Source organism: Alligator sinensis, unplaced genomic scaffold (genome assembly GCF_000455745.1).
Source record: "Alligator sinensis unplaced genomic scaffold, ASM45574v1 scaffold853_1, whole genome shotgun sequence".
Lineage (NCBI taxonomy): Eukaryota > Metazoa > Chordata > Crocodylia > Alligatoridae > Alligator > Alligator sinensis.
Window position 1 is genome coordinate 995,200 of NW_005842005.1, and position 27,537 is coordinate 1,022,736.

At 42.6% G+C, this 27,537-nt stretch overlaps 1 protein-coding gene across 5 annotated transcripts in view; it reads left to right on the forward strand.

Annotated features, from left to right (window-relative positions):
* SLC44A5 (solute carrier family 44 member 5) overlaps positions 1–27,537 on the forward strand; it is a 191,274-nt gene that overhangs the window by 161,917 nt on the left and 1,820 nt on the right. For 4 of the 5 annotated variants that reach the window (XM_006021764.3, XM_025201818.1, XM_014519049.2 and 1 more), the window contains exons 13-22: positions 2,879–2,971; positions 3,889–3,976; positions 5,525–5,787; positions 7,004–7,098; positions 7,757–7,860; positions 9,560–9,633; positions 13,714–13,784; positions 16,195–16,283; positions 17,376–17,460; positions 23,440–27,531. In XM_006021764.3, the coding sequence (XP_006021826.1) occupies positions 2,879–2,971; positions 3,889–3,976; positions 5,525–5,787; positions 7,004–7,098; positions 7,757–7,860; positions 9,560–9,633; positions 13,714–13,784; positions 16,195–16,283; positions 17,376–17,460; positions 23,440–23,552 (1,075 nt within the window). In that variant the 3' untranslated portion in view covers positions 23,553–27,531. Of the gene's footprint in view, positions 1–2,878; positions 2,972–3,888; positions 3,977–5,524; positions 5,788–7,003; positions 7,099–7,756; positions 7,861–9,559; positions 9,634–13,713; positions 13,785–16,194; positions 16,284–17,375; positions 17,461–23,439; positions 27,532–27,537 lie in introns of those variants that run through there. The other variant, XM_014519050.2, reaches the window with a different exon arrangement.

Here is a 27,537-nt window from a genome sequence, read left to right on the forward strand (position 1 = left end):
GGGCTAAACAAGGGAATGGAGAATGAGGAACATTATTGTATGACTTGGAGTGCACTTGGATCCACATGTCCTCACATGTACCTGTTTTCTGCTTTCTATCTATAAGGCAGAAGATGCTTGAGAGTTTTGAAACATACTCTCATTGAACACAGAAGGCTGAATTTAGTCCTCAACCTTGCTTGTACCAGCCTTTAGCTTCCTTTCATAATTGCCAAGGGAACAATAGATTTGATGTACATACTGCACAAGAACTTGAATGATCAAGGCCATTATAAAAAGGATTCATTCTTAATGACAGCTACCAAAGGGATAGTATCTAAGTTTCAATAGTATCTAAGTTATGCATTTTTGAAAACCCCACTCTAGAAAATCTGATTATGCAAAGGAAATAGTAGTTAACATTTTTAAATGGCTCCTTTTAAAAGTGAGGATGGTAAAAAAGTAGCAAGTTTACCTTGCTACTGTGAGGTTTGAGCACATCTTTGAGCCAAGATAGCACTGCTAGGATTCATGTGGGAGGCATAGATTCACTCTGACTAACCCAGGTAAACTCAGTAGCTAGTAAAATATCAAATTTTACCCTCATATCAGGTGTGCAATCCCCATTGATTATATTTATTATGTGGATAAAGTAAGAGCAGAGCTCCTTGGTCTGTTACTCTATGTTCAGCAGTACAGAGATCAAAACTTCTACCTGCTCATGTCTATACTATGTCAGACCCTGCTAGCGAGCACAGCTCTGAATTTACCCCACATTAGCTCCTACTCTGTGCAGATCAAAAAAGCAAAAAAACCCCCTGTCATCTAGTCACCTTAACACAGTGCAAGGAGCACCATGGGGGAACACAATAAAACAGCTAGCTGGCACATTTTCAGCATTTGGTAGGAACAGGGTGCATCTACATGTGTGCTTTACTACCGAGTCGACTAATTAGCTCCACAGTAAAGTATCACTGTCTACATGTGCACCCCTATTAGGGCACAGTAAATTAATTAGGGCATAGTAAATTTACTATGCACCCTACAGTAAATTAACATGTCTGGGACAACTACAGCAGAGTTATTTAGTGTGCTGAAATGCATGTGTAGATGGTGACCAGGGTGGTGACCACCCTGGCTGGGGCATGAGGATGCTACAGTGTGGGAGCTGCCTGCTGGCTAGCCCTGCACTGTAGCACCCTTGTGCCCCAGCCAGCCTCTCCACAGGCCACAGAAGCTCCGTGCTGGCAGGCTGACCCCCTGGGCCTCCTGCTAGCTGGGGTAGCACTGCCCTGACTCAACATGCTGTGCCCAGGTGCACATGTAAATTCAGCACCTGGGAACAATAAACTCTGGTGCAAACGACACTGGAGTTTATTGCTACATGCTAATTGCATGTGTAGATGCACCCACAGAGCGGGAACCAGTGTGCACCCTAGCATAGTTTGATGCCTGCTCTAATAGTAACACATGATTGCTGTGTGGGATTTTCTTTGATCTTCCCTATGTGATGAATTAACCAAGAACAGAATTCAGTATGGAGAGTTAGTAGATAGTTGCTACCAAATTCATCACACACAAATGGGAGTCTGTGCCTTTCCTTCCTGCCCTCATTTTTCTTTTACTTTCCTTGGCATCATAGCTGCCCAGGTGTCAGGATTCGGAATGTTTTTAATGGATTTAAGAAACACTGAAGTTTCATAATCAAGCAAGTCCTCATCTTCCTTTCTATACAGGAAAGCACACAGGAAATTGCAGTTGATTCTGGAAGCACTAGACTCTGCCCTTTGGTTCCTGTTCATTATCATTCAGGAACACTTTATACACTAAAACACTTTTATTCAAAAAAAAAAATGACAGATAGAAACACTTCAGAAATTTCATAAACTTCCTGCTGGGAGGTAATAATATTTTCTAGGTTTTCAGCTACATTGAAAGGTCACTTGAGGGTGATATTTTTACACTCATGCATAATGCATGAGGCGAAACAGTGTAATTACTATAAACTTAACAGACCATGCCCTGTATGCAGGATGATGGAAAATAGGTTGCTAATGACAGGGAATCAAGTGATATTTTTCAGTAGAGTTGAACGATTCTTTCAATAAAATTGCAATTTATAATAATGATAATCTACTTAGAATCCGTTCTTGGGACAATTAACAATCCGTTTCTTAAAGTAAAGCATCTGTGACATCAGTATTAGCTAGAAGGCCAATCAGAGTATTGAAAAATATTGATTTGTGATGATTATTTGATAAATAGCATAAGGTCATGCACTTCTGTGTGTCCCATAGTGCACATACTGTGTCTTTAGACCTACCTATAGTTGGCAGTGTGAGAAAGCTATTGGAAGTTTGCTATTTACCTTTTTGTGTCACATGACAACTTAGCCCATTTGCCAGAGCCTTGTTCATAGTTTCATAGATGCTAGGGGCTGGAAGTGACCTTACACCACCTGTGCGGGAAGCCTGACCAAACCCTCGGTACTCGACTTGTAAAGAAGTTTTTCCTTATGTCTAGTCTAAAGTGATCTTCAGTCAGTTTGTGCCCATTATTTCTTGTTCTCCCCTGGGGCAACAGGAGGAACAGAGGAAAGATGAAGGAGGGAAGTAGCAGGGGGAAGTTAAGGGCTAGGAGCAGCAAGAGCTGTAGGACTGAGATAGGGAATTAAATGATGGAAAAATAAAATTATGCTTCTGCCAGTGAAAAGAAAGCAAAAATGGAGAAGGAGAAAGGAGGCAGGCAGTAAGAAAGTGCTGTTGCCAGCATTCAGGGATTCCAGCCCAAGGTAAAACTACGGATATCAGTAGGGGGATACGTAAACAAGCAATTGCTAATAAAAACGTGATTTTGTTTTATTGTTTTAGTTTTCAAACCTATTTTGTTTTCTTTATAGGGCTGTTGGCTACATAACATCTGCACTATTCTACCCAATTATCACCTTCATTCTAATTGCAATCTGCATTTCCTATTGGGCAGTGACAGCTGTGTATCCTTCTGTATAAGTATTTGCTCCATGGTATCAGTGTGGTACCTGAACAGCTCCATGAAAAACTGTATGTAAATGCTCACAGCAGTCTTCTCTTGAAGTGACCCATACATTCAAGCTGGAGACAAAATCCTCACATAATTGTTTCCACTAAGACTAATAAATAGCTGCTCTCTGCTGTTTATTTTCCCTTAAAGCGGGACTTTCACTGGTTCAAAAAAGAGACTCAATTGTTGTTGTTCAGAACAATGTTTCCCATTCCCTGTACTCTATGTCCACTCCCCTGCAGGTAACACCAGCAGAGAAGCTGGCCAGAAGCCACTGTAGGTATAGTCATGAACTAATCCAGGGGTGGCCAATGTGTGGCACAAGTGGCATTGCAGCCTCTGTGTGTGACACGCAGCAGATTGGGGAGGGAGCAGGAAGCAGGGCAGGACAGGGCAGGGCAGGACAGGGCAGAGAGCAGAAGCAAAGTAGCAGATCCAGCAGGAAGCACAGGGAAGGAAGTAGAGAAGATCAGGCAAGGAGCACAGGACTGGAAGCAGAAAGGAAGCAGATCAGGCAGGGGAAGGGGATCAGAGTGGCATTTGGGAAGGGTGCAGGGCCTGCCAAAAAGTTGGCCCCTACTGAACTAATCTACTCTGCTGAGCTATGTGTGTAGTGTGGGTTAAGAGAAGAATGGTAGCAACTCCCCTCCTTAAGTCTGTTCAGTGGTCTCTAGGTTGAGGGTAGATTTGCATATACCTTTGCCCTAGGAACCCTTGCTTATATGGTGGCCTCATGCATCAGATAGGATGCTGCATTAAAACAAAATCTCTCTGCAGTCCATGTGAATTTTAAAGGTAGTGGTCCCCTATTTCTGTGTGTTTGTTTTACTGAGGAGGCCTTGTGTTTCCTCCTTAATGCAATTTATTCAGTTTCCTGGCTACTTCAGGAGAACCCGTGTATAAAGTAATGGCTAATCAAACACTGTGCAAGTATGCAAACCTGACCTGCGACCCAGAGGTAAGTGTTATAAAGGGGGTACTCTTACGTGTATTAATCACCATTCAGTTCATGTGCAATACTAGTTAAGAAACGGGTATTTTTTAAAATTCTTTTTACTCATTGCTTGTGTTCAACCTGCAGGATATTTGCTGTCAGATAGCAGTCCCTAGCCATGTCTACACGAGACACTGACTGTACAGTAGGTCTTTACCACTGAGCAGTAATGTCACATGGCACAAAGCATGATGCAAAGTTATTGTGTTCTAGTAACAAGGTACTGTGCAGCCAGCGTGACCTGAAAGCTGTTTAGTGATGTCACTGCACAGTAACTTGTTTATACAAGTACTAAATGAGTGTGCAGTAACAACTGTGCAATCAGCCTCTCGTGTACAGCCCCTGTGTTCAAAGCAATTTATAAACATAGGCTAATTAATCCCCACAACACCACTGTGAAGTAAATGAGTATTAGTAGCCCTGTTTTACAGGTTGTGGAAGTCACACACAAAGCCAAGGACTTAGCTTCTGAAAACCATCCAGTAATTCTTGGTAGTTCTGTTTTTGTATACCATGGGCACCCCAAATCAATGGCCAGTTTTGAAAATTTGGGCCTTAGAGACTTGCCCAAGATTCATAGCACATTAATGGAAAAGACCAGATTACCATAGATACCAAATCTCTCAATTTACAGTCACATATTCTAACTACTGTATCATGTTTCCTATCACATGGGCTAGCAACAATGATGATTTTAAAAATACTCATAACATTTTTCAGCTTCTAAGGACACACAGGACAAGTGAAATTGGGCTCTAACTTTTGATTTTTCTAATAAAAATCAGTACTAATAAAATCTAACCTCAGGAGGAAAATTTCCAGGTCTTTAATATTGAATGGAACATGTTTTAAAATAATGTATGCATTGCACATATCCCAAGCACTACAGCATTCTGCTGATGTCTGAGAACCCAAAAAAGAAAATGATTAGAAAATGATTATTTTGCCTTCATTGTTCAGATTGAACAAAAGAAGCGAGTGAATGTCATAAATGAAGAAAAACCATTTCAGTTTTAAACATTATTACTGTTTTAATAATCTGAGACGGGTAATAATCTGTGACCAGATGGTTAGCTGGTATAAAATGTCGTAGCTCCATTGATCTCCATAGAGCTACGAAGATTTATGCAAACTGAGGTCTGGCCTCCAAGTGTTAAGAAAATGTCTTTTGGCCTGGCCATCTTTCCTGCAAGGAAACAAAATAGTTTCTGTATCTTTTGAAATTCAAATTCAGACTACCTAGGCCCCAGTCATACAAAAACATATACATATTTAAATAGTTTGCTCTATTGACAAACCCAGAGATTTAGCACCTGCATGGGTTTTTATCTTTTTAAAATATTGCCCTCTTAGTTATGTAAATTAATTTAAAACGTTTCAGTGCAGTCAGACTTCACTTGGTGAGCAATGCTGAATGAAGAACTGAAACCTCTGGTAGAATACATGAGATTTGTGCTAAGCCGTTTAAGGTTCACTACTTATGAATATTTTATTTATTTTCTTTCTCTACAGACTTTTAACACAACCAATGTGACCAAATTGTGTTCTGGTGCTCAGTGTACTTTTGCTTTCTATGGGGGAGAAAGCCTGTACCACAGATACATCTTCATCTTTCAACTTGCCAATGCTTTTGTCTTTCTTTGGCTGGTGAACTTTGCAATTGCACTGGGTCAGTGTACCCTTGCTGGTGCCTTTGCCTCCTACTACTGGGCTTTTAGAAAACCTGCTGATATTCCCCCATGGCCACTCTTTTCTTCCTTCGGACGAGCAATACGGTAAAGTTAAGAATTTGTACCCTTTATGTATTTTCTAAATACGTAACTCATAGAAATCTTATAACTCATAGAGAAATAATATAATTATACTTAAAGTATCAAATGAGAATTATGGTATAAAAGAGTGGTATTATTAAGGACTCAGCTTTTCTAGTCATTAAAGGACCTGCATTTTCCAATTATCTTGGGTGTATGGATTTCAAAAGAAGAGAAGCCCTAGAAAATTTGTTATTGCAACTCACAAATGACCCATTGGGCACCTAAGAAATAACAGTTATTTTGTTTTGTGCCCAGTAGTGGCATATGGGAATACAGAATTTTGTGCAGAAATGTTGGCTTTCACATTACTGAACATAAGTTTGACACTATATTTATATGTAAAAACATGTAGCTACACATACATAAATAGAGGATGATAGGTGTATATTCACATAAGTGTAGATATGATCCTGGTTTTCATGAAACTGAAGGCCCAGGTCCATGCACAAAAATGTATGTGCCCTTATACTGTGTACTCTGTGTGTGTGTGTGTGTGTGTGTGTGTGTGTGTACAGAGTGCTTAGATGCACAGGTATATACGTAAACTTTGTATTCATTTACATATGCATAACCTTTTGTGAAAATTAACAGAGGAAAACATGGATTTTAACAAAACTTCGTTATAAAATCACTATAATTCTAATAATAATTTGATCTATTATTTCCTTCTTCAGCAGAGAGGAGACAATTAACTGATGCTACCTAGAAGCAATAGCTATGCTGGCATAACTGTCCCATGTAGATACATTATTCCAAAATAAAAATAACTACTTTCTATAATAATTGCTCCCCTGCCAAAATTGGCTATAGTGGTTGTATTAGAAGTATCCAGTTACAGAGGGTCATTTTTTACCTAGAGCCCCTGATAATCCAAACTACTTGTGTGAAAAGTACTACCACACTTCAGTTAAGAGGTTTTGTGTATAGACAGGTTTCAGGTTAGGGGCGGCAGCATATAGCAGCAAAATGTTCAGCTAGCCTGAGGTTATTGTATAGCATTAGTGGAGGCAACACTTTACAGTTTTTCAGCAGCATCCAAATCCTCAGCAAATTTTTCGTTGTGTTTCATCTTTCTCAAAAGATTCGTGAATGTGAAATCTGTGAATATGGTAGACTTAGTTACATCAGTGCTATTGTCTCTTGTAACACCGTGTAACCTTACATTGTTTTGTATTAGATACCACACAGGTTCACTGGCATTTGGGTCTTTAATTCTTGCAATAGTCCAGCTGATTAGAATAATCTTGGAGTACCTGGACCACAAACTGAAAGGTGAGATTTATAGTCTGCTCCAGAATATTAAATTCTCTGGTAAATGTTTGCTTCCTTCCCCCAGACTTCAGATATGAAATATGTAAGGCTCAGGTCCTGGGCTGCTGTTCTTGTAGCTCCAAGTAAAGTCTAAGCTGCTTTGCCATGGAAAGTTGAATAATAGTACAGGAAACCCTTGCTATTCACGGGTTCAACATCCACAGTTTCAAATATTTGTGAATGCTGAATCCGCATTTTAAATACACTTTATACACTTAACAGGAGCTCCTCGGGAGCTCTGCACTTGCTGCTGCTGGGCTCCCGCCACCGCCACTGGAGCCAAGCCCCACCCCCTCACTCCCCCCAGCCGCCGGGGGCACTGCGTTCATGAATGCAGTGCCCTGTTCACAGATTTCGCCATTCGTGGGGGATACAAGAACGTTTCCCCCACGAATGGTGAGGGTCGCCTATACTCATGCAGAACGTGGATCTGATGGTATTTAGAGCTGATGGGCTAGATTCATTCTGGAAGGAAAAAGAGCATCACATCTCACCCCAGTGATGGGTTGGACTTGTCGGAGGGAGAACATGGGGAGTTTTTCCACCTCTGACGGACCTTGGGGGCACAGTTTTCCATGTTTTCAAGACAAATCCTAAACTGTCTCTCCTCATTCTGCAGGTACACAAAATTCCTTCACAAGATTTCTGCTCTGCTGCCTCAAATGCTGCTTCTGGTGTTTGGAAAAATTCTTGAAGTTCATCAACAGAAATGCTTATATCATGGTGCGTAGCTTGCCTTTCTGCATGTTATAGCCCCATCACTGCAGCACAGCACTCGGGGCCTCAGATAAAAATCCCTTGCATCTGTGCTTTAATACTAATTTTCATTTCCCTAGGATAAAATTTGGCTATCATCACTTATTGTTTGAATTGAGAAGTTAAAGAATTGGATACTAATGATGGGAATTCACATGCCCCTGCCCCTCAAAGGTGGTAATTTCTTCTCTGTCCCCCTCCAGAAATGGCATAATAATTTCCCTTCACACCTGCAATTCAAACAGATTTCAACATCCATTTTACCACATCCAAGGCATGCTGCATGCCTTGCTGATGTAGTATTTTTGTTAAAACGTTCTGCTAAGAAGGACGTTTGAAAACAATTAGTATCTGTATTTACCCTCAAAGCTGTCAGGACAAATTCTCTCAATTACAGTAGCTGATTGCACAACAACCCCAACTGACTTGGAAGAAAGTTTCCAGATTTACACTTCTAGAAACAAGCAGGATTTAGCCCAAGCTGTTTTGACCTGAAACAATTTTAAGTGTCTTACAATCACAGACCTGTTATCTCAGAAGAAATGAATGCAATGATGCTGTTAACACCACATTCACTAAAGAAAGGAATTTCAGAAATAGTTGCAATCTTGAAAGAAGTGAATTTTCCTGTTCTAGGCCTTGTCTATACTGAAAAAATTGACAGTAATAATACTCCAGAGTAACTGGTCTTGTATATACTCCCCCAATCCCTTCCAAAATAAATGTGATTTTATTTCAGATTAAGGGCTTTGCTTTTTGGAGTAATTGTATGTGAATGTAATTGCTGTGACCTTAGTATTCTGGTACTTGATTTATCCCTACATGAGATAAGAATCGGGTCCAGTGCATCCCAGCTGTGCAGTAAGAACAACAATGATAAAGAGGAAAGGACAGGCCTGAGCTGCAGAGTTTAGTACTGGACTGAATTTTTTCCAAAGGTCAGGCATGTTTGGAGCTAGGTGTGGTTCAGGCTCATCTTGAGCCTTATTCTTAGTTTAAAGAAACCTTTAGAGTTTATTGTGCCTACTTCCTGCATAAATCACAGTAATGGCTTTACACCTATTTGATACATGCAACTGAAAAGGACCCTCCCTTCCTGCTATACTCCCCTTAACCTGTCATCATCAGTTACCCATCTGTGATCCCATCTGGGTCATGCACCAGTGAAGTGGGGCAAAGACTAGATTCCTGAACTGTTCCACTTAGAAAGTTAGGTTTTGTGTCTACCTCCTGCCTGCCAAAAGATCACCCAGGGCTGCAGAGCCTCACAAAGAGAGAAGTTGGAGAGAAGGGGCATGTCTACATGAGATGTTTACTGTGCAGTAGACTATTTAGCGACACCATGTACATGTAGATGGCGTACAGGCTGGCTGGGGCATGAGGGTGCTCTGGTTTAACATGCTGCAGTCACAGGCACATGTTCAAATGGCGTGCCTGGGAGCAGTATACTCCAGCGCAATAAGCATGTATAGACACGCCCAGGGAGAGAGAGAACACTGCCTGCAGGAGACTGAGGGGAAGTAGAGAGTAACATGGGGCTTGGGTGGGAGTTTGATCACAGATATAAGGGTATTATATAAGGCTGTACATGCATAGAGCCCCAGAAGCCATGAGAATGGTCTTTGATTAGCTAAAAACTAATCAGACAACTGTTACTGTTTTGCAGATTGCAATATATGGTAAGAACTTCTGTGCTTCGGCAAAGGAAGCATTCTTTCTGCTGATGCGCAATGTGGTGAGGTAAGGAGCTATGTCTCTTGTCCTTGGGACTGATACCTTCCCTGCTACTGTTTTGAAAAGTTACTTTTTCCCCTAGAAGATTAATTCCAACTGGTCCAATGCTTACATGCTGTTGTCCCTGTTACCTAGCTGTATGGCTTGCTGGTGCTATCCTGTAGTCCAAGCTAGAGTGATTTAATCTGACACACAATTTTGCTATGGGTTAAATGATTGACACTGTAGAAGCTTAGGTATCCCTGGCCCTTGTAAAAGGGCTAACAAGAAAGCAGTGGAACCAACTGAGAGAATTTGTAGTGATTTATTACACATGTATCTATCTATAGGGTGTCCATCAGCATAGCATCTGGACCCAGCGTGGATGGCGCCAATGTGTGTCTATTCATATTTTCTAAGAGGAAGAACAGCTGGACCTAAGCCTAAAAATCCTGATATGGTTTAGAGGGTGACAGGGAGGACGAAGGGTTTTGCTTTTAAAACCAAAGTCTTTAATATTTAATAGGGCATCTCTTCTCATGCTGGAAGCCTCCCCCGTGCTCCCCACTCCATTGCTAGGGCTGCTGCTGAGCTTCTTTTTCCAATCAGCACTTCTCATTGCTCCTGGCTCTTCCTGTAATACAGGAAGATCAAAAAGAATGGGAACAGGGTGCTGATTAGAACAAGCCCTTAGGAGCAGGCCGTGCTGGAGCAATAGGAGGTGGCCTAATTACTAGCAAGAAGCACATTGAGGAAGCTTAGGGAGTTTAAATTATTTAGTTCTGGGGAAGGGAGGATGGAGAAAAGGCCATGGACAGGGAAGAGGGGGAAGAGAGAGGAACAGTGAAAGAGAGCAGAGAGACTTGGAGAATGGGGCAGGCAGGATCAAAGGGTTCTAGACAGAGATGGCATGGGAGGATTGAGCTGTCACATAAAGGCTCCAGGATGTCCCGCTGGGTTTAGCCAATCTGTTAGTAGCCATGCCCATTGCTAATAACACCCAGACAAAAGTGGAAGAGCATCCATTTCTGTTATCAAGGATTAAACACAGGACAGGGCCATCCCTACCTTGTAGCCTTGATACAATGGTCTTTGTTTCCTTTAAGAAGTTTCACTTTTCTGTTCTACTTGCTCTGGTTCTTAATCAGCAAGGGCAATAGCTAGGAGCCAGGAAAATCTCTTTAATGTTTTAAACTGGAATTTTCTACTTTCAGCTCTAATCCCTACCTCTGACAGCTAATGATGGTTTGTTTTCTTTAATTTGGTTGTTGACTATTTCTCTTTCATGGTAGTTGGTACAATACATTACCATATACAGAGCCCCCGGCTCACCAAGATTCTCACCAGGCAAATCTCATTTCCATGCCATTATTTATGGCAATTTGTGAGAAGAGAGTCTGCCAAGGTTGGAGTCAGAGGCTGCCTGCAATAAGCCTCTGCCCTGCTTTGCTTTTCTTCCTGTTGCTACAGTCTAATCACACTGAGGGCTAGGCAATGCAGATATAGGACAGTGTAGCAGAAAGCTTGGTGCTCCTGCTATGTTAAGAGCAGGCAGGCTATAGCTGTGGCAGGATGCAGGTATGGCAGGACAGCAATCAGGAGCCACGTGACTCAGGAGGGGTTGGGTTTAGGAAGGATACAAGCCCAGGCCCTGAGCTTGTAAGGACCTGGAGGCTGCTGAAGGAACGTCTCCTAAGCAGAATGGCCGCAGCTCCTGAGTGCCAGCGTGCAGAGTACAGCCTGCAGCAGTCTGAAGGTTTGGAAAGGGACAATGTGGTGGAAGAGGTCCCTAGGGGCCCAGTAAGGGGTCCAGGAGCCTAGAGAGGGGCTGAGATGGGACCAGAAGGTTCCAGTTGGCCCAGAAGGAAGAGAGGGGCCAGGAGGCCAGAGGGACCAGAGGTTTATAGCTCCAAGGGGGTTAGCATTTGCAGAGCCAGGGAGCGTAGAGGTCTGTAGCCCAGGAGGGGTGAGTGTGAACAGGGCCAGGAGAGCCCAGGAATCTTATCTGGCTTAGGGATGGGGCCAGGGCCCAGAGAGAGGTCAAAGTCTTGGGGGCACAGCCAGAGACATGAGAGGGCCAAGGAGCCTGTATCCCAAGAGGGGCATGGACTGAAGCTGGGAGCCAATAGCCCAGGAGAGTGAACATCAGGAAGTGATAACATCTGCAAGCAATATGGTGGGGTGTAGGGGTGCACAGAGCCACACAATTAACCCTTAAGGCAGGATCAAGCTTGGGAAGCCCTGGGGCAGCCTCCCATTTTCTAGAGATTATTACTAACAAGGTGTGGCAGGTAAGGGAAGGGGAGTTTTACCTGAGAGGTGGTGAAGCCAAGGACTAAGGGGCGCTCTAGGGGCAAGACAGCCATCTGTGGAGCAAGGACCAGTTAAAGTCAGGCTGACATTACAAGATTTTGCTGGCTTCACCCCCACTACTGGGTAAAAACAGACAATGTTTGCAGCATCAGCTGTGCTAGAATGTGTCTGTTGTCCTGCGGGGTTGGGCCCTGCTGTTCCTGCAGCTTCAGGGACCCAATCCTGCAAGACAACTGCAGATGGGGGAACGCTGTGTTCCCTGCTTGCAGATGTGTACTCCAGGAATCCCAAGGTGGGGGATTCCCTAGCCACACATTTTGTGCTGCCATGTCCCAGGTTGGGGCACACCTCTGCAAATTGGGGATCAGGCCCCTAAAGCCCCTGGAATGACTCCTGGGGCAGCTGGACAGCACAGGCAGCTCTGAGCTACCCACACTCTCCTGCCATAAAGTAAATAGATGTCTGCTGCAAAAAGGGGACACCACCCATGTCATGGCCCCAATTTTGAGCATTTGTGGCACAACAAATGCCATGGACAAACTGTTCGCTTGGCCTTTGTGCTGCTTAAATATTTTTATGGTGGCAGAAAGGTCAGATCTGTTCCCAGACTATGCCAGCCATAGGCATTGGGCACATCTACATGACATGTTCACTGAGGAGCTGACTAATTAGCTCCACAGTAAATGTCTCAGTGTCTACACATACAGTGCTATTAGGCCTCAGGAAACGAATTAAGTCTGCTGCAAGTTAGTACTTGTAAATGCAAGTACTATTTTGCAGCAGAGTTTTTGACATGCACCGCACATGTAGATACTGAAGGGGCAGGCTGGGTCATGAGGGTGCTTCAGTATGGGGGCTGCCTGCTGGCTAGCCCTACACTGTAGCACCTTCATGCCCCAGCCAGCCCCTCCACAGCACCTCCGGGGGCCCCTGCCAGCTGGGGCTGCTCCAACCTGGCTCAACATGCTGAAGTCCCAGGTACAAGTTCAAATGTGGTGCCCAGCAACAATAAACTCTGGTGCAGCATGCGCTGGAGTTTATTGCTACATATTAATAGCATGTATAGATGCACCAGCTGTGTCTTACATTGTGTCTTCACTAGCAGACTCTGCTGACAGAGCAATGCTGGCACAGCTATTGCAGGAGCATCTCTGTAGTGGAAACAGAGCCTTAACTGTCAGTTTTTTCTGTTCAGTTGCATTTATTCTTCTGGGGCTATCTCTCTGCTTTGAGGGTCCCCCATCTGTTCCCCCTCAGCTGTGCTGAGACAGCTCAATGTATCTTTGTAGTTTCAGTGCACTCTGGGACCACAGAGAATATGGTTAGTGAAGGAGAAAGACAGTCTCCTAATATTCGGCAACTAATGGGTATTCTGAATTTTGGGTTCCAGTTTACCTCCAGCTAGAGCTGGCCTGGGTCTTCCCATGATATGAAGAAAAGGCTTAAATAAATAAATACAGGAAGGTTTCATTAGCAGCAGGAGTTACATCTAATAAGTAGCTTTCACAGGCTGTCAGCAGCTTTGTCAGAGTGGGACTTATTTCAGCAAGGTGCTGAATGCCTTTGCCTTCTATTGTATTCCTTGTCCTGGTTGATCGCTTAGTAATAACATTCTACTAGTGACCCTCCTGCATGTATCGTCTCCATGTTGACTGTTCTTTTTGTTGGTCAAAGAAGCAGTGCAAGACAATGAACTTCCCGAGCCAGTTTCCCAACATTCAGTGGATTTCATACAATAGAATGGAACTATTCCATTTTGAGGTGCTTAAATGCCATTTGTCCTCTTTTAAACAGAGTTGCCGTGCTGGACAAAGTTACAGACTTCTTATTGTTCCTGGGGAAAATTCTCGTTGCTGGTGGTGTAGGTAAGCCACTCGGTTATTTCAGTGTCGTGTTGGTTCTTGTTCTCAGGTATCCTAATACGTGCCAAACTTGTGTATGTCCAGACAGCACTACAACATCCTGATCTCACACACTTTGCTATTACTTACTTACAGGACCTACATACATGAGTAACGAATTGCTGGATTTGGTCCAAGGGACATATTTCCCCTCCTTTTACATGGTTCTTTGTGCATTTGACAGCACTATCGGTAGGGTCAGTTTCACTGTCCTGTATGGAGTGCATGATAACAACCATCTCTTCTGATGGCCACCATCTTGTTGGTGGTACCATCTTCTGATGGCAACCATCTGTTCTGATAGCACACAAGGCTTGAAACAGGGATTTCCACCAATAAAAGGATGGGTTCCTAAAGCATGAAATAAAGCTCTCTCAGTCTGTAACTGACTGTCTTTGATGGTTGAACACAGAAAGAGAATCTGTATCAGTTACTAGGTTACAGGTGCTTTCCTCTTCCTGTTGGCACTGGATTTGACCCAGCCCCTGTACCTTTTGTTCTGGGCAAGTGCAACCCTCAGATCGACCATAACACTTGGCAGTTGATAATAAGCGAGTTTATTGATATATAGTTATAGGAAATGAAAGCAATGCAGGCAAAGCAATTGCAGTATACATTACCCAAATTCCCCAGTCCCAGAATATACACAAGGGAATTTGTAGTGAGTGGTCTGTCCGTCCGGTACGTAAATGCCACCTTGAGGTCCTTTGCTTAAGTGTCCACTGTCAGCAGCCTTGGAGGTTGGGGCCTGATGCAAACTGCTTCTCCTTCTGTTTCTAAAACTTCTTCTTTTGTATTCTTTCTTCTCCTGGTGACTTCTGATGACTCTTGATCTGTGGTTGTCACTGGTTGGTCACACAGCAACACCTCCCATGTTGTCAGCCAAAACCCCATTTTCACAAACCTATCACATGCCCACCTCCTAATTTGGAGCTTTACCAGTGTTCTCCTAATTTTGTTTCTTTCACCAAAACTGGAAAGCTTAAGGCTTTTTGCAAGCGGGCACTACTGCCCTGAAGCCAGGCCTATCTATTAAGAAAATAAAGTTTGGATGTTTCCAGTTACCCAGGATGTGTGGCTTGCTGTTTTCGTGCCTGGGTTAAACACTCTGTCTGCTTCTGGAGGCTGGGAACCCTGTGTGACTTTGAGACACAAGCTGTTTAAAGATCATTTTACTTCTGCTGCCCCTGTTGACCCCTTATAATACATATATCTATACCTACAAGCCAATTCCCAAAAAACCCAAACCTTTAAATGCCAACTTTATGCCAACATTTCCCAGGCCCTGTAAGGTGGTGTACGTCAATGGCAACAGCAGCAGATCTATAATTGAGACTGAACTGTAGGCGTGTGCACCGAGACAAGGGGAAATAGGGAGAGAGGAAAGGTGGCACTTTTGTGATGTTACACTCAAGCCTGTCCCAAAGACCCTGCTGTCCACAATTGCAGAAGACAAAACATTTCTAACTTTTCTAAAAATTCTTTTCCTTTACCATTAAAGTCAGGATGTGCTATTTATATTTTGTTACAGCAGAAAATTGAATTTTTTTTAAAGGAAGTCCTTTTAAAAAATTCAAGCCAACAGTGTCCCCTGAAGGCTTTTTTAAAACTGTCACAGTAGTTTCAAAACATCATTTTGCTGATCCCCATCTTTTATACTTTTTGTATTAAAAAATATTATATATGTATTCTTACTGTAAGTTTTAAGATAAAAATTAGAACTGAGACCAAATCTTTAATATTTTATTATTACTATAGAATGACTTTCAAGCTGGGAAGGCAGATGTGATTGGAAGCTGTCTGAAATGCGAAGCATGAAATACTGAAATTGATTCATGTCTTCCTCCTTAAGGATAAATTCTTTAGGCTAATTCATTAACATGCCTTTCCTGTTCTGCTTAGCATAGATATAATCATGAATTAATATCTCTAGCTCTAGATTTATCATTAAGTGTGTTTATCACTAACCATGCCATTTCTATTTTTAATCCACAATGGTTGAATATTTCTCCAAAAGATGAAAACTAAAGCAGCAGACTTTTGCTAGCTTAGCTTTTTTGAATGATCAATCCAGCAATTTTTTTATTACTTCACAGTTTATTGTCTTGTATAGTCTTGTTTATTAGGTTTAATATAAAGCCCAGTCTAAATCATGAAACAAAGCAATTAATTCATGTCTTTCTGGCCTCATGGATATCTTTATAATAATTAATTTGCATTTCTGTTCTTGTCAGAATACAGATATGGGAAATAATTAGTATCTAGAGATTTATTGCTCAGAAACTTCCCCATAAACTAAACTTATGTGTGCTATCAGCTCTTTATGAGTTGTGACTAACTACTTTGTGAATAACTATTTCTTTATTTCTTGCAGGTGTTCTAGCTTTCTTTTTCTTCACACACAGAATACAAGTATTCACACAAGAAGCACCAACTTTAAATTACTACTGGGTTCCCTTGTTGGTAAGGATAATGTTTTTATTCTTTGAACACTCAGGAAATGAGGAGGGGTACATCTGAGACAGGTAGAGTTCCTGAGGAGCAGTAGCTCCACCACTGTTTTCTTGGGAATGGTATCCATTCCTGTGACGGGACAGATTGGCCATGCTCCATCCTTTCAGGAAGTTTGTACTGAAATGGTACAGTGTGTCTGGAGGGATACCACAAAAAAGTTAGCTTCTATGCCAGATCTTCATAAGCCTCCATAGCCAGCACCTGGGGTAGGCAGCCAGTGATAGCATATCTCCTAATGGAAGAGCCCTATGGAGTAATAAGAGAGCAGCTGGATTTTGCATAAATGCTCTCCCCCTCATAGATTCTTGGATATCTTGAAGCTTAGTGGGCCATCTTTCCTGAAGGGACAAAGTGAAAGAACTCAATGAACTGAAACTAAATTTCCTAGTCCATCTGTGGTTTTTCAAGCATTGAGGTCAATATGACCAGCTTAAAAACTAGTGTCAGCTATATGTCAGCATGCAATAACTTGAACTTGTGATGCTTTTTCATAGAAGAAAGACTGCTATAGAATTATACAATTTCAAGTCAAACAGAAAGTAGGACACTACCTTAGAGGGGAACAGGAGACTAAATAGTCTCTTAGGGCACTTTTACACGTGCTCTGGGAGGGCAGCACATTAATTACAGTGGCTTCAAGAGCCGCTCTAATTAAAGCACCACTGTGTCTCATGTATAAACGTCCCTGAACTTCAAAATAGCAGCGGGGGCACTTGAACTGAAGTTCAATGAGCTTTAGTTCAAGTGCCCCACCACCACTTTGAAGCATGGGGATGCTGATACACGAGACACAGGAGGTTGCTGGAGCACAGTAATTGCTGGAATTCCAGCACGTTGGAGTAGCCGCTATACTCAGGTATACGTGCCCTTATGTGTCCTGCCCTACCTTCTGCCTGACTTCAGACTATGAAGTCTAACATGGCTAACTACCTCTTTACTCACAGAACTGCAAGTGAAATTGTTCCCATATGTTGAACAGGTTACGGCCACTATGGCATGAAGCGAATGTGTTTGATTTCTTTTTCTTTTTTTTTCTTTCAGACTGTCATTATTGGTTCTTACCTAGTTGCGCATGGGTTCTTCAGCGTCTATGCAATGTGTGTTGATACACTTTTTCTCTGCTTTTGTAAGTATTGAGTCCTCTTTCTTTGTTCCTTTTTGATTATCTGCAGGTAAAGAATAACTTTGCCACTTCCTTCCAGAACTGAGATGATGTGATAGCATATGGTACGAATAAAATATTGTTCTTGCTGTTCATAGAGAAGAAAGCAAAGTTCCTTAAAGAGAGATGCTTTCCTTAGCCCAGCTACTGACTGTGGTTCATCAAGATATCTGGCTTTTTGTTTTCAAAATATGTCCTAATTCATACTAACCGGTTGCTTCTGGATGCTTTTTAACAAGACCTTTCCAGTGACCATTCAGACAGACATCTTACTAATAACAACAGGCTTTGTACTCAGGTGTTCTCTAGCAGATGCTTTATGTTGCTGATAATTTTGCTGTCCTTCTGGTTTCATACTAAAAACCAAGACAAAAGCTTCATGCTGACTTCATGTTAATTTAAACACCATTTAAAAAATGATCGATCCCTTGCACCCCATAACAAGCTGTCACTGCCAATAATAAACTGGGACTAAAGGGCATATTTGATGCTTTTCCATTCAGAGAATGCTCAAATCACAAGAGAAATCAACTGGTCTCAATTGAGACTCTGATTATAACAAGACCTGCTTGTTGCAGGGAACTCATTCCATTTGCCAGCCTTAATGAAATTTAAAAAGTGAAGGTTTGATTCTACTGTAATGAAAGTGGTCCTGGCAGGTCATGGCAGATGGACATGACCTTGGTATGATGGGGCGGGGTCCCTAGAGACAGCTGTAATGTCCCTAAAGCCCTGTGACCATGCCAGGTTCACCCTGGGGGTGCCTTCAAGTCTCACCTGCCACATCCTGGTGGTCAAGATAATAAATAGTAGATAGGGAGGCTGCCCTCAAGTTGCTACGCAGTCACAGTCCTGGTGGACCCCACTAAATGCTGTGGGTTCTTAGACCCCTTGCTGGGTCCCGCTCTACGTAAGTGCCTCACGGGACACCCCAAGCCTTATGGGCTATATACGTGGCTCCCAAACTGCGCCTTTACCATGCCCCATGCCTTGCAGATGGTATTCAAATTTTGTGTCTGAGGCCTTAGGTTAGCTTGGCCTCCTGCCATCACTGGGCCCTTGGCCCATCTGCATACCCCCCTCTGGCACTGGGCTCTCTCCGCACTGTAGTGTGCCCCAATGAAGCTTCCTCCTCCCTAATAACCTTAGTCCGGTCCACCAGATTAAACAAACATAAATATGAGCCCCTGGGCTACAACCTAATAATAACAATAACAACGACACTGGAGGTCACACTCTGGGCCTTTAAGAGGGCCAGTTTCTCCCTCAGAAATGTGTCTCCTATCCCCAGGCACTTTAGTTGCTCCTAGAGCCCATTCGTCTTACTTGAGCAGCAGAATAGGCAACCCATCAACTCCGCAGAGCTTTTCTGCACAAACTCCTTCCCCAACTAGCTGCTGCCAGAGCACTAACTACCTCCAGTCTCAGCCCTGGGGCTTATATGTACCCAGAGCCCTGCCGCCTTCTGCTCAGCTGACCAGGTGCAGGCTAATTCCCTCATTAGCTTGCTGCCACAGCAATCTGTACTTATGGGGGTTCTGCCTGGTTCCCAGGACCCTCTCTAGGCAATTTCTGCCCTTAAAGGAGCAGGCACCTTAGTGCCCTGCAACACTTGGTCATCAGTGCATCTGGCTGCATCATCTGACTATGCTAATTAAACTACTAGTCCTATTAGTAAAGGCTGCACAGTGCACTGAAATATACAGGCTAGTGCTAAGGCCAGCTGAGCAGTCTGAGCCTGATTCCCCCTGGCACTAGGAACATTCTCTGTAACTACTCTAAAGTTATTGGAGTCCTCCCATTTTTAGAAAGCAAATCGGGTCCCATGTGCAGACTATGTCTCCTGGGCTAAGTACAGACAGTCAGAAAGCCCAAGGCTGAATTAATTCAGTCTTTGCAGGTTAGTTTAAGCTGCAGAGATTAAATTTGGAAACAACTGGGCACGCTAAAGCATGCCTGTCTGACACATAGCCAGCATGGGCTGTGTGTTTGCTTCCTCTTCCTGCTCCCCACAAGGTAGCTCAGATTTGCAGTCCAGAATCACAGCAGCAGGACTCTGCAGTGCTGCTCATCACTTCCTCTTCCTGCTTCCACGTACCTCTGGGATTTGTAGTCCACAGTCACAACCAGCAGTAAGTTTCAGTACATCTAGCAGCAGTGCAGCTCTGCGCTTGGGAGAAGGTGGGTTTAACCCTCCTCCCTGGTCTCAGACCACAGCCATAGTTTGCCTGGTGGGGGGAAGGGTGGCCCTGCCTCTCCTCCCCCCCACCCCCACTCCTTGTCTGTTGGAGCAGACAGCACAGCCTAGCCCCAGGGTGCAAAACATGCTGGGATGCTGGGGGACTGATTTAACTTGAATAACTTTACCTGGTAGGGGTCTGGGACTGAAGTTTCATAAACTGGTTTGACCTAAATCAGTTAAGCCTGATACTACATTCAACCAGGTTTATCTTAAACCCATTTCAGCCATTTTGAAAATGGTTTATGTGTACTGAGCTTCTGTTCTGTTACAGGTTTAAACCAGTTTCTGATTATTTAAACCAGTTTATGCGTAACTTCTGTCCCTATCCCTGGAGCCCCCTGTCCCTTGGAAGAGGCCAGAACACCAGTGGCTCTGTACAAGCACAGTGGGATGCCAAGGAGGGACATCAAATAAATATCAAACTTTTTCTGAACATCTCCTCTGTCAAGTTAGTCAAGTTACAGGCCAGGTTAGGTCACATCTAAAAACTGGGATTTATTTTCCCTTGACTCTTCACAAAGCTACGGGATTCTTGTTAGTGGCCATACACTCAAAGGACCTGATTTTTCTGAGGTTCTGAGCATCTTTGAAATTTAGGCCCTCAGCTTTTATTCATCACTATGCCACGGATAGGAACAGGTTGGTTCCTAGTAGTTGGGAATAAAGGAAGCAAAACTTGGAGAGCGGGTTTTTCAGAAACACCCAGCGTTGAGCTGACTCTTCCCATTGAAATCCAGTTTTCACTGTACTGAAGGCAACACCAGTAGGAGCAGAGCGAAGCTAATAACTGCACTTTTGGAAAACACACCCAGCATACTCAATGCATTTCCTTTCCCTTATGCTTTATTATAAGCCTGCATTTTGAAATGATTTTGCCTATATTACAGTGAAGTGCTCTGGTTTCTTTATTTAACTTCCCTTATCCTTTATAACTAAGACAGTAACGTAGTTGCATAAAAAACATGTTTGTAGTTTTAACATTCCCTTGGCTTATCTCCTGATTCTTTACTTGAAGGCCTAATCCTATTTATGGCACTGCAGCTGGACATAGTGGAAATGCTTGTGTGTCACAAGTGGAGGCTTATGATGACTTCAGGTAGGAGTAAGCAGTGGAAGCAGATGAATTCTGAAGTATTAGGAGAGAGAAATCAGATTTTACTTGTAGCAACCATGAAAAATTCTGAAGAGAGTTCCCAGTCCCAATAAAAAATATCTATTATTAGCCTAACCTTGCCAGAAACTCACTGCCCCACAACTATCCCACCATTCAGTCATCATCTGCCTTACACTCACCAATTCTTTGCTTCTACCAAAGTCAGTGTTTTTCCTCTCTACTTGCTCTGGGGCTTATTTTAGAGACAGTTAGTGCAGGACCCCCTATACGATCTGACAATATAAGATGAGCTACTCCTGTCATACAACTCAGCAGCTATAGCATCAGTTTGTTTGACAGGGTTTTTACACAGGCATAAAGGCTAAGAAGGCTACTTTTTAAAGGCAAGATTGTGTTATGTAGTAGCTGTTGGCACTGGTTAAGCTCACCCAGTAAATCTCCCCACTCTTGCTGGATGAGTGGGATTCTGCAAGACTGAGGTAAGGCAATATGGCTGTTATTTAAGACATTGTATGGACACCTGTTCAGTTCAGCTGAAGAATTTTAATTATTTGCCCAGTAGATTTCCTTGTTTCAAAATTGGTGGTGATTTTATATGTTGTCCTTCATCTTCTTTGACTCTCCTATTTTGACCTTGACATTGGGTTGGTTTTTGCATACATAGATTGCTATGGGAGCCAGCTTGAGAGGATATTTTAAAATTTGAATCTATGGTATTTTTAAAGGAGGAATTAATACATAATCAAAAGTAAAAGGTCCTGCCTTTTCTTGGTAAGAATTATGTCAACATGCATGATATATTAGAAATGAAAATTCAAGTCTCGAGTAAGGCTGCATCTGATTTATCTTAACATGTACTATTTAAGAAAGATAAAGCACTGCCAGACAGAAGGCTAATAGTATTGCAAGAAATGAACTGAAGTGGGAAAAGGCTATGCTCAACTACACTAGCTATTGAATATACAACAGAAAGTAGCACAAGGGGAGCCTTTACATTTCAGCTGGACCAACTCCTTGTGAAGACAAGCCTTCAGGATCATGGCACTCCTTTGGGGTGACATGTATCTGTGCCACCCCTTACACACAGTAGAACCTAAAGGTCAGTCTAGCTGCCAGAGTCCAGTCCTGTTTCTTGATATCAGTGGGTTTAATTTCCTTTGAAGTAAGAGGAGACATTTAACCAAAGTGTAATTTTCAGTAACATGCATGAGCCTTATGGGGAAACTGGTTGTATAATGGAAGGGGTGGTGGCATGTGACTTCTTCCCTGCGCTGTCATCTTCATGTAAAACCCATTATAGCCATAATTTGGCTTTCCTACTACAACCTGAGAACTGGATCCAAACAAGAGAAGAGGTTTTGAGGTTTTTCCTTTGTGGAAGTTTGCCATAGCATATGTCCCATACCTTGTTCATACCCTCTAGCCTTTGAGAGGGCATTTGCTCTGTAACAGGCCATGCAACCTCTTTGGAGCTCCCTCCATATCCTTCTATCAAAAGGATGCATCAGTAGCTGGGGCCATTTCCCCTCTGTCATTGCTACTCATTTTTTAGCTTTGCTGACTTAGCTGTCATCCCCTCAGTGGAGCAGAGCTGAAGTGGCCAGTCCCCACTCTATCCTTTCTGTAAGTGCTCTTACCATCAGTGTGGCTCTTGTTCTCTGGACTATGTTTGCATGTTGCCAAAACATATATTCCCACTTTACCTCCCATCCAGTGTACAACTGCATACTACAGGACATCATAACATGGTATATTATAGTAAAACCTTGATCACCCCCAGGACTGTACTTTCAACAGAGCCTTGCTTCTATTTAGGGACCTAAATAAGAGCTAGATTTTCAAGTGTTCAAAAACCAACAGTTTCCTTTGTGACCCTTCCTAGCTAGATTTTCTAGAGCAGGGGTGTCAGACTTGCCACCCATGGCCCAGATCTGGCCCATGGAGCCTCTCTATCTAAAGGCTGAGAGCAGACTACTGGAAGTTGGGGGAGCATGGGTTGATGCAGAATGTAGGACCCTTTGGCCCTGCTGGCAATGCTGTCCACGCTGCCAGACCCCCATCTCCAGACCCCGTGCTACAGCTGGATACACCATAGGCTAACCAGCTGCAGCAGCCACTGTGACCACCACTGTGCCCCAGACTAGATCCGGCCTGTGAAGAACCCTGCAGTCTGGATCCAGCCCAGGTCTCCAAGTGAGTTTGACACCCCTGTTCTAGAGCAAAGCACCCAAAATCTGGCCATCCTTGTGAGTGCTTGGACCTTTCTAAAAATTTCAGACTTCTGGCCTAAGAAGAGAACTGGCAATAAACAGGCATAATTTCAAAATGTCAGCATAGCCTTTCATTGGTTTTTGTCTGTTTTGTGTAAAACCTCTTCTGACTCGGAGAAAATGGGACTTTCTTAATGTTCCCCAGCCACTTAACAATGCAGCTAAATCGTCTTGTATCAGATTTTCTAATACTGGTTCTTCTGCTTTCTCTCCTGTTCAATTGTCCATCTTTTTTTTTGTTTTAATTTTATTTGTGTGTGCGTGTTTGATTGTGTTGCTGCTTGCTGCTTTGGCTGCTATTGCTCATGCAAATTCAGGTGAAGATCTGGAAAGAAATGATGGATCCACAGCAAAACCCTACTTCATGTCAGCTAGCCTGCACCGAATTCTGGGGAAGAAGGAGCTAAGCCCCAAGAAGGCACTGGGATAACGTTAAAATAATTCCTGATATCAGAACAATATGACTTTTAAACAGAATGTGTATAAAGTAGGCAAAAGTGAAAACTGTAAATGATGCTTCTGGTCAATGGGAAATTCTTTTTCTTTTTTGCTTGTATCTTAAAAATATCTGCAATTTGCTAACATCCAACTAGATAAGGAAATGCTTAAACTAATAGCTGTGAAACAAGGCCACATTCTAGTTTATAGAGTGCCTATGAAAAAGGAAAGTGTAAATTTGAAGCATTTTTTATCTGTAGCTCAATAGTGTTTTATTAACTTTTATAACACAGGTTGCTGTCTCAAACGACAACAGTTTTGATAACATTTCTTTTTATAACTGTATATTTGTAAAGGATATTCAGGCAATTTTTGAAAGCACTACAGTGTAATCTAATCAGCCATAAAAAGATAGATTGAGATCTGAGAGCTAACCAGCAGATGGGACTAAATTTGTAAATATGGTGCTATGGTTGTATTTTTACTGTACAAGCTGGTTCACAGCTGTTTAAACTGTGATTCTACATGCATTAGTGATTCCCTGCATAGAAAAACACATTGATATTTTTATCACTTCCATTACAAACTGCATATATTAAGAAAAGGGAGGTACCATACAGGTTCAGTCTCATTGAGGGTAGCCAAAGTTGGCAACACTTGCAGCTGCTTATAGTGAGATCTGCTATAAAGAAACTCCTTTAGAAATGGAAGTTATGTTTAAAAAATGACCTCATTGACAGAGGGTTCCACTGTACTTGAAGAACATAGTTTGTGATTGATGCAAACTTTCTAGCTAAAGCAAGATGAAAAATGTATTGTCAGCTGATGTGGATGGGACAGGTCCTTGTCTTGGTGTCCCCTCCTCATAATGGCTCTCTGCTTTTGAGGCTAAGCTCCAGCTGAAGTACGGAAAGGAAAAGCTCAATGCAGTTGTATTCCTTAGAGGCAGATCTTCACAGTCCTGAATAAGCTTCAAGGACTTCCCATTTCCTGTGTCTACCCCAGAAGGGCTTTCTCTTGAATAATGCAAGGTTCACCTTGCCCCCAAGGGCTGTGTACACTATCTCTGCACTGTGGTCAGCTCCTGCTAGCCACAGAGTAATAGGCCAGGACTAAAAATCAAACCTGATCCTCCTACATGGTAAAGAGCACTCAGGATTTAAAGCAAGGAGCCAGACACGTGAAGTTTCGTGTGTGGGGAAAATCATTTAAATTGCATAATTATTAATGCAAGGACTAGAGGTAGCTCTGCAGTACTGGTGTCATACATGTTATCGTTACACTAAGACCCTGCTCTACAAAGCTTTCTTGCATGGAACTACCACTGAGGTCAACAATAGCTCCATCTATTCAGGGCTCCCAGGATGAACCCTTTCATTACATCATTACACTTGAAGAGTAGTACAAAGACTATATTACTAATACGGGCATGAGGAAAGAAGATTATTTTAAAGGCTGTGTTACTGGGCCAAAAATACTTCAACCTATTCAAATGCTAAACTAGAAAAAATGTTCTATTTCAGTTGAACAGTTCATAGTAGTGCCTGAGGAAGGCTTTCTAGGAGTCCATGTCCCAAAGTTATTTTTTGTTCCACTCCCAAAGCAAACCAGGAATCAAAAGTTAGAGCAGGGGCATCCAAACTCATTTGGCTCCACAGGCTGGATCCAAACCATGGTACTTCTTGCAGGCTGGACAGAATCAGGGTGGTGGCTATTCAGTGCAGCTGCTATGGCTGCTGCATTGGTGTGGCTCCAGAACCCAAGGGGTGCCCCTTGCACCCTCTTTTCCTCAGCTGCTGACTCTAGTTGCCAAGGATGACTGAAGACCCCAAATTTGGCAGCAGTCAAAGTGGGAAGCATGCAGCAATGGCGTTCACCCCCTGGGTTCTGCAGCCGCGCCAACTCAGCAGCTCTGACAGCCATGGCAACAATCCCTGTGGGCCACTTGCAGGACATGCGGTATGGCTGCCATTTGAACAGCTCTAGGTGAGAGGAACACAACAGGTGGAAGGGGGATACACTGACAGGTTACACTTGTGAATGTAGAGGAAAGTTTGGTTATTGATTTTAGCCCAGAGCCTGAATCCAGGAACCAATTGATGATCAGTGAGTTATTTATTTGAAATAAAGCTCCTGTGGAAGGGCAGGAGCATCAGAGATGTTGTTGGCAAGTGCTCTCATTCCCCCAGCTCACTTTACAGTGGTACCTACATCAGTTCTTTGCTATGGAACGAGGTGAGGAGTGAAATTTAGAACTTAAAAGAATTAAAGACCTACATCAGAGTATCAGACTCAGCCCTGCTGGCCAGTTGAGGGAGGTGAGGCCAATTCATGGGCAGGATCAGGCCCACAGACCAGCCCCACACGCTAGAGCCAGCAGGCAAAGCCATCTGACGCAGGTACCACGTGGGGTGTGCCCCGGACCAGCCCTATACACTCTGTGTAGCGTGCATACCAGATCCAGCCTACATGCAGTATGCACCAAACAGACTCCTGAGTGCCACTCGCAGCGTGTGGGGCCAGGGCTGTACGTGGCACACATGGCTGGTTGAAGACCCACAGGCAGTACCTTGGACTGGATCATGGGGCTCTGCTGGCTGGATCCAGTCCGTGAGCCATGTCTTTAATATTCCTGGTCTACATTTTCAAAAGTAATTAGCAATTTGGGGAGGCTTTCATTTTTGAGAGCCCATCCTGGGACACCTTTAACGGGTACTTAAAAGGCTGAGTACCCACCCCCTAAAGATCCAGCCTTTTTTACAACAGGTCTCAAGCTTCTGATCATCCCTGTTGTTCTTCCCATGCTATCAGGTGCATAAGGCAGGAGTCTCGTGTTGAGAGAGAAAAGCTGAAACACCAAACATGCTACTCTTTTTTGAAAATGTAGGCCTCAGTGAACTGTTTGGCCTTTGTACAACCATGACCCTTCCATGACTTAAAAGGCTTAAGAAGGATCAAGCCCTTCTGTAACGTGGAATATCATTGTAATGAGTTAATTATTTTGCACATAGAGAACCTGAATTAAGAGAGGTATAGTTCTGCAATGGTTGGGAGAGTTTTACTGGGTGCTCAAGTTAACGAGCATATTTCTGAGTGCAGTACACTTTTCATCCTATGAATGTAACCATAGAACTTAATAGGAATGTGACATAGTAAAAGTAGCAGTAATACAGTCATTTGACTGGAAGACTTTTGTAACAAACTATGCATTTGCTAGAAAAATTTCTAAGGGCAAAAGTTTTAAACTGTATTATTCAGTGTTTATATACAGTAAATATATATAAATATATACGTAATTTTCCTCCATTCATTACTATTTTGTGAGAATTATTTAGAATATAAGGGATCAGTGTTCCTGAGAAGAAGATTTAAAAGCCATTTTCTTAGTGAAATAGTTAAGAGAACTGTGACACTACAAAGCAATATCACCTAAATTCTACAGTTAATAAGACAGCTGCACGCTGTTTTAAATGGTTTAAGATGAAAATTGGTAAATGAGGAAACTGAATATTTTGGAATGAATTAAGCAGAAATTACTACAGGTATTCAAAACAGAATAAATCATATTTATTTATTTGTTATAACATCAAAGACTAATTTGATGCAAATGACTGCTAACTTTGGACTGGATCCTGCTGATTTATACTCCAAGCAATCCCAGTTAAGTCATTGGATTTGGCCCTTTACTTTGGTATTTGCTTTAATAAAAAGATAAAACTTCCATACTTCCTCACATCAGGGAAGTGAAATAATGGCCTAAGTATGATTCAGTAAGATCAAATATAATAGAGGTTTTGTTTCTTTACCTACTGAAGTTAATGGCAAAATTCCCATTGATTCTAGTGAAACAGAGGCAAGCCCTTATAGTGACAAAGGGGTGATTATTATCCCAACTTTGTTTACAGTATATTTAAATGCCAAAATGTCCTGTATAGAAATATTTTGAGAAACCTTAAAGTGCTGTCGTGCTTTAAAAG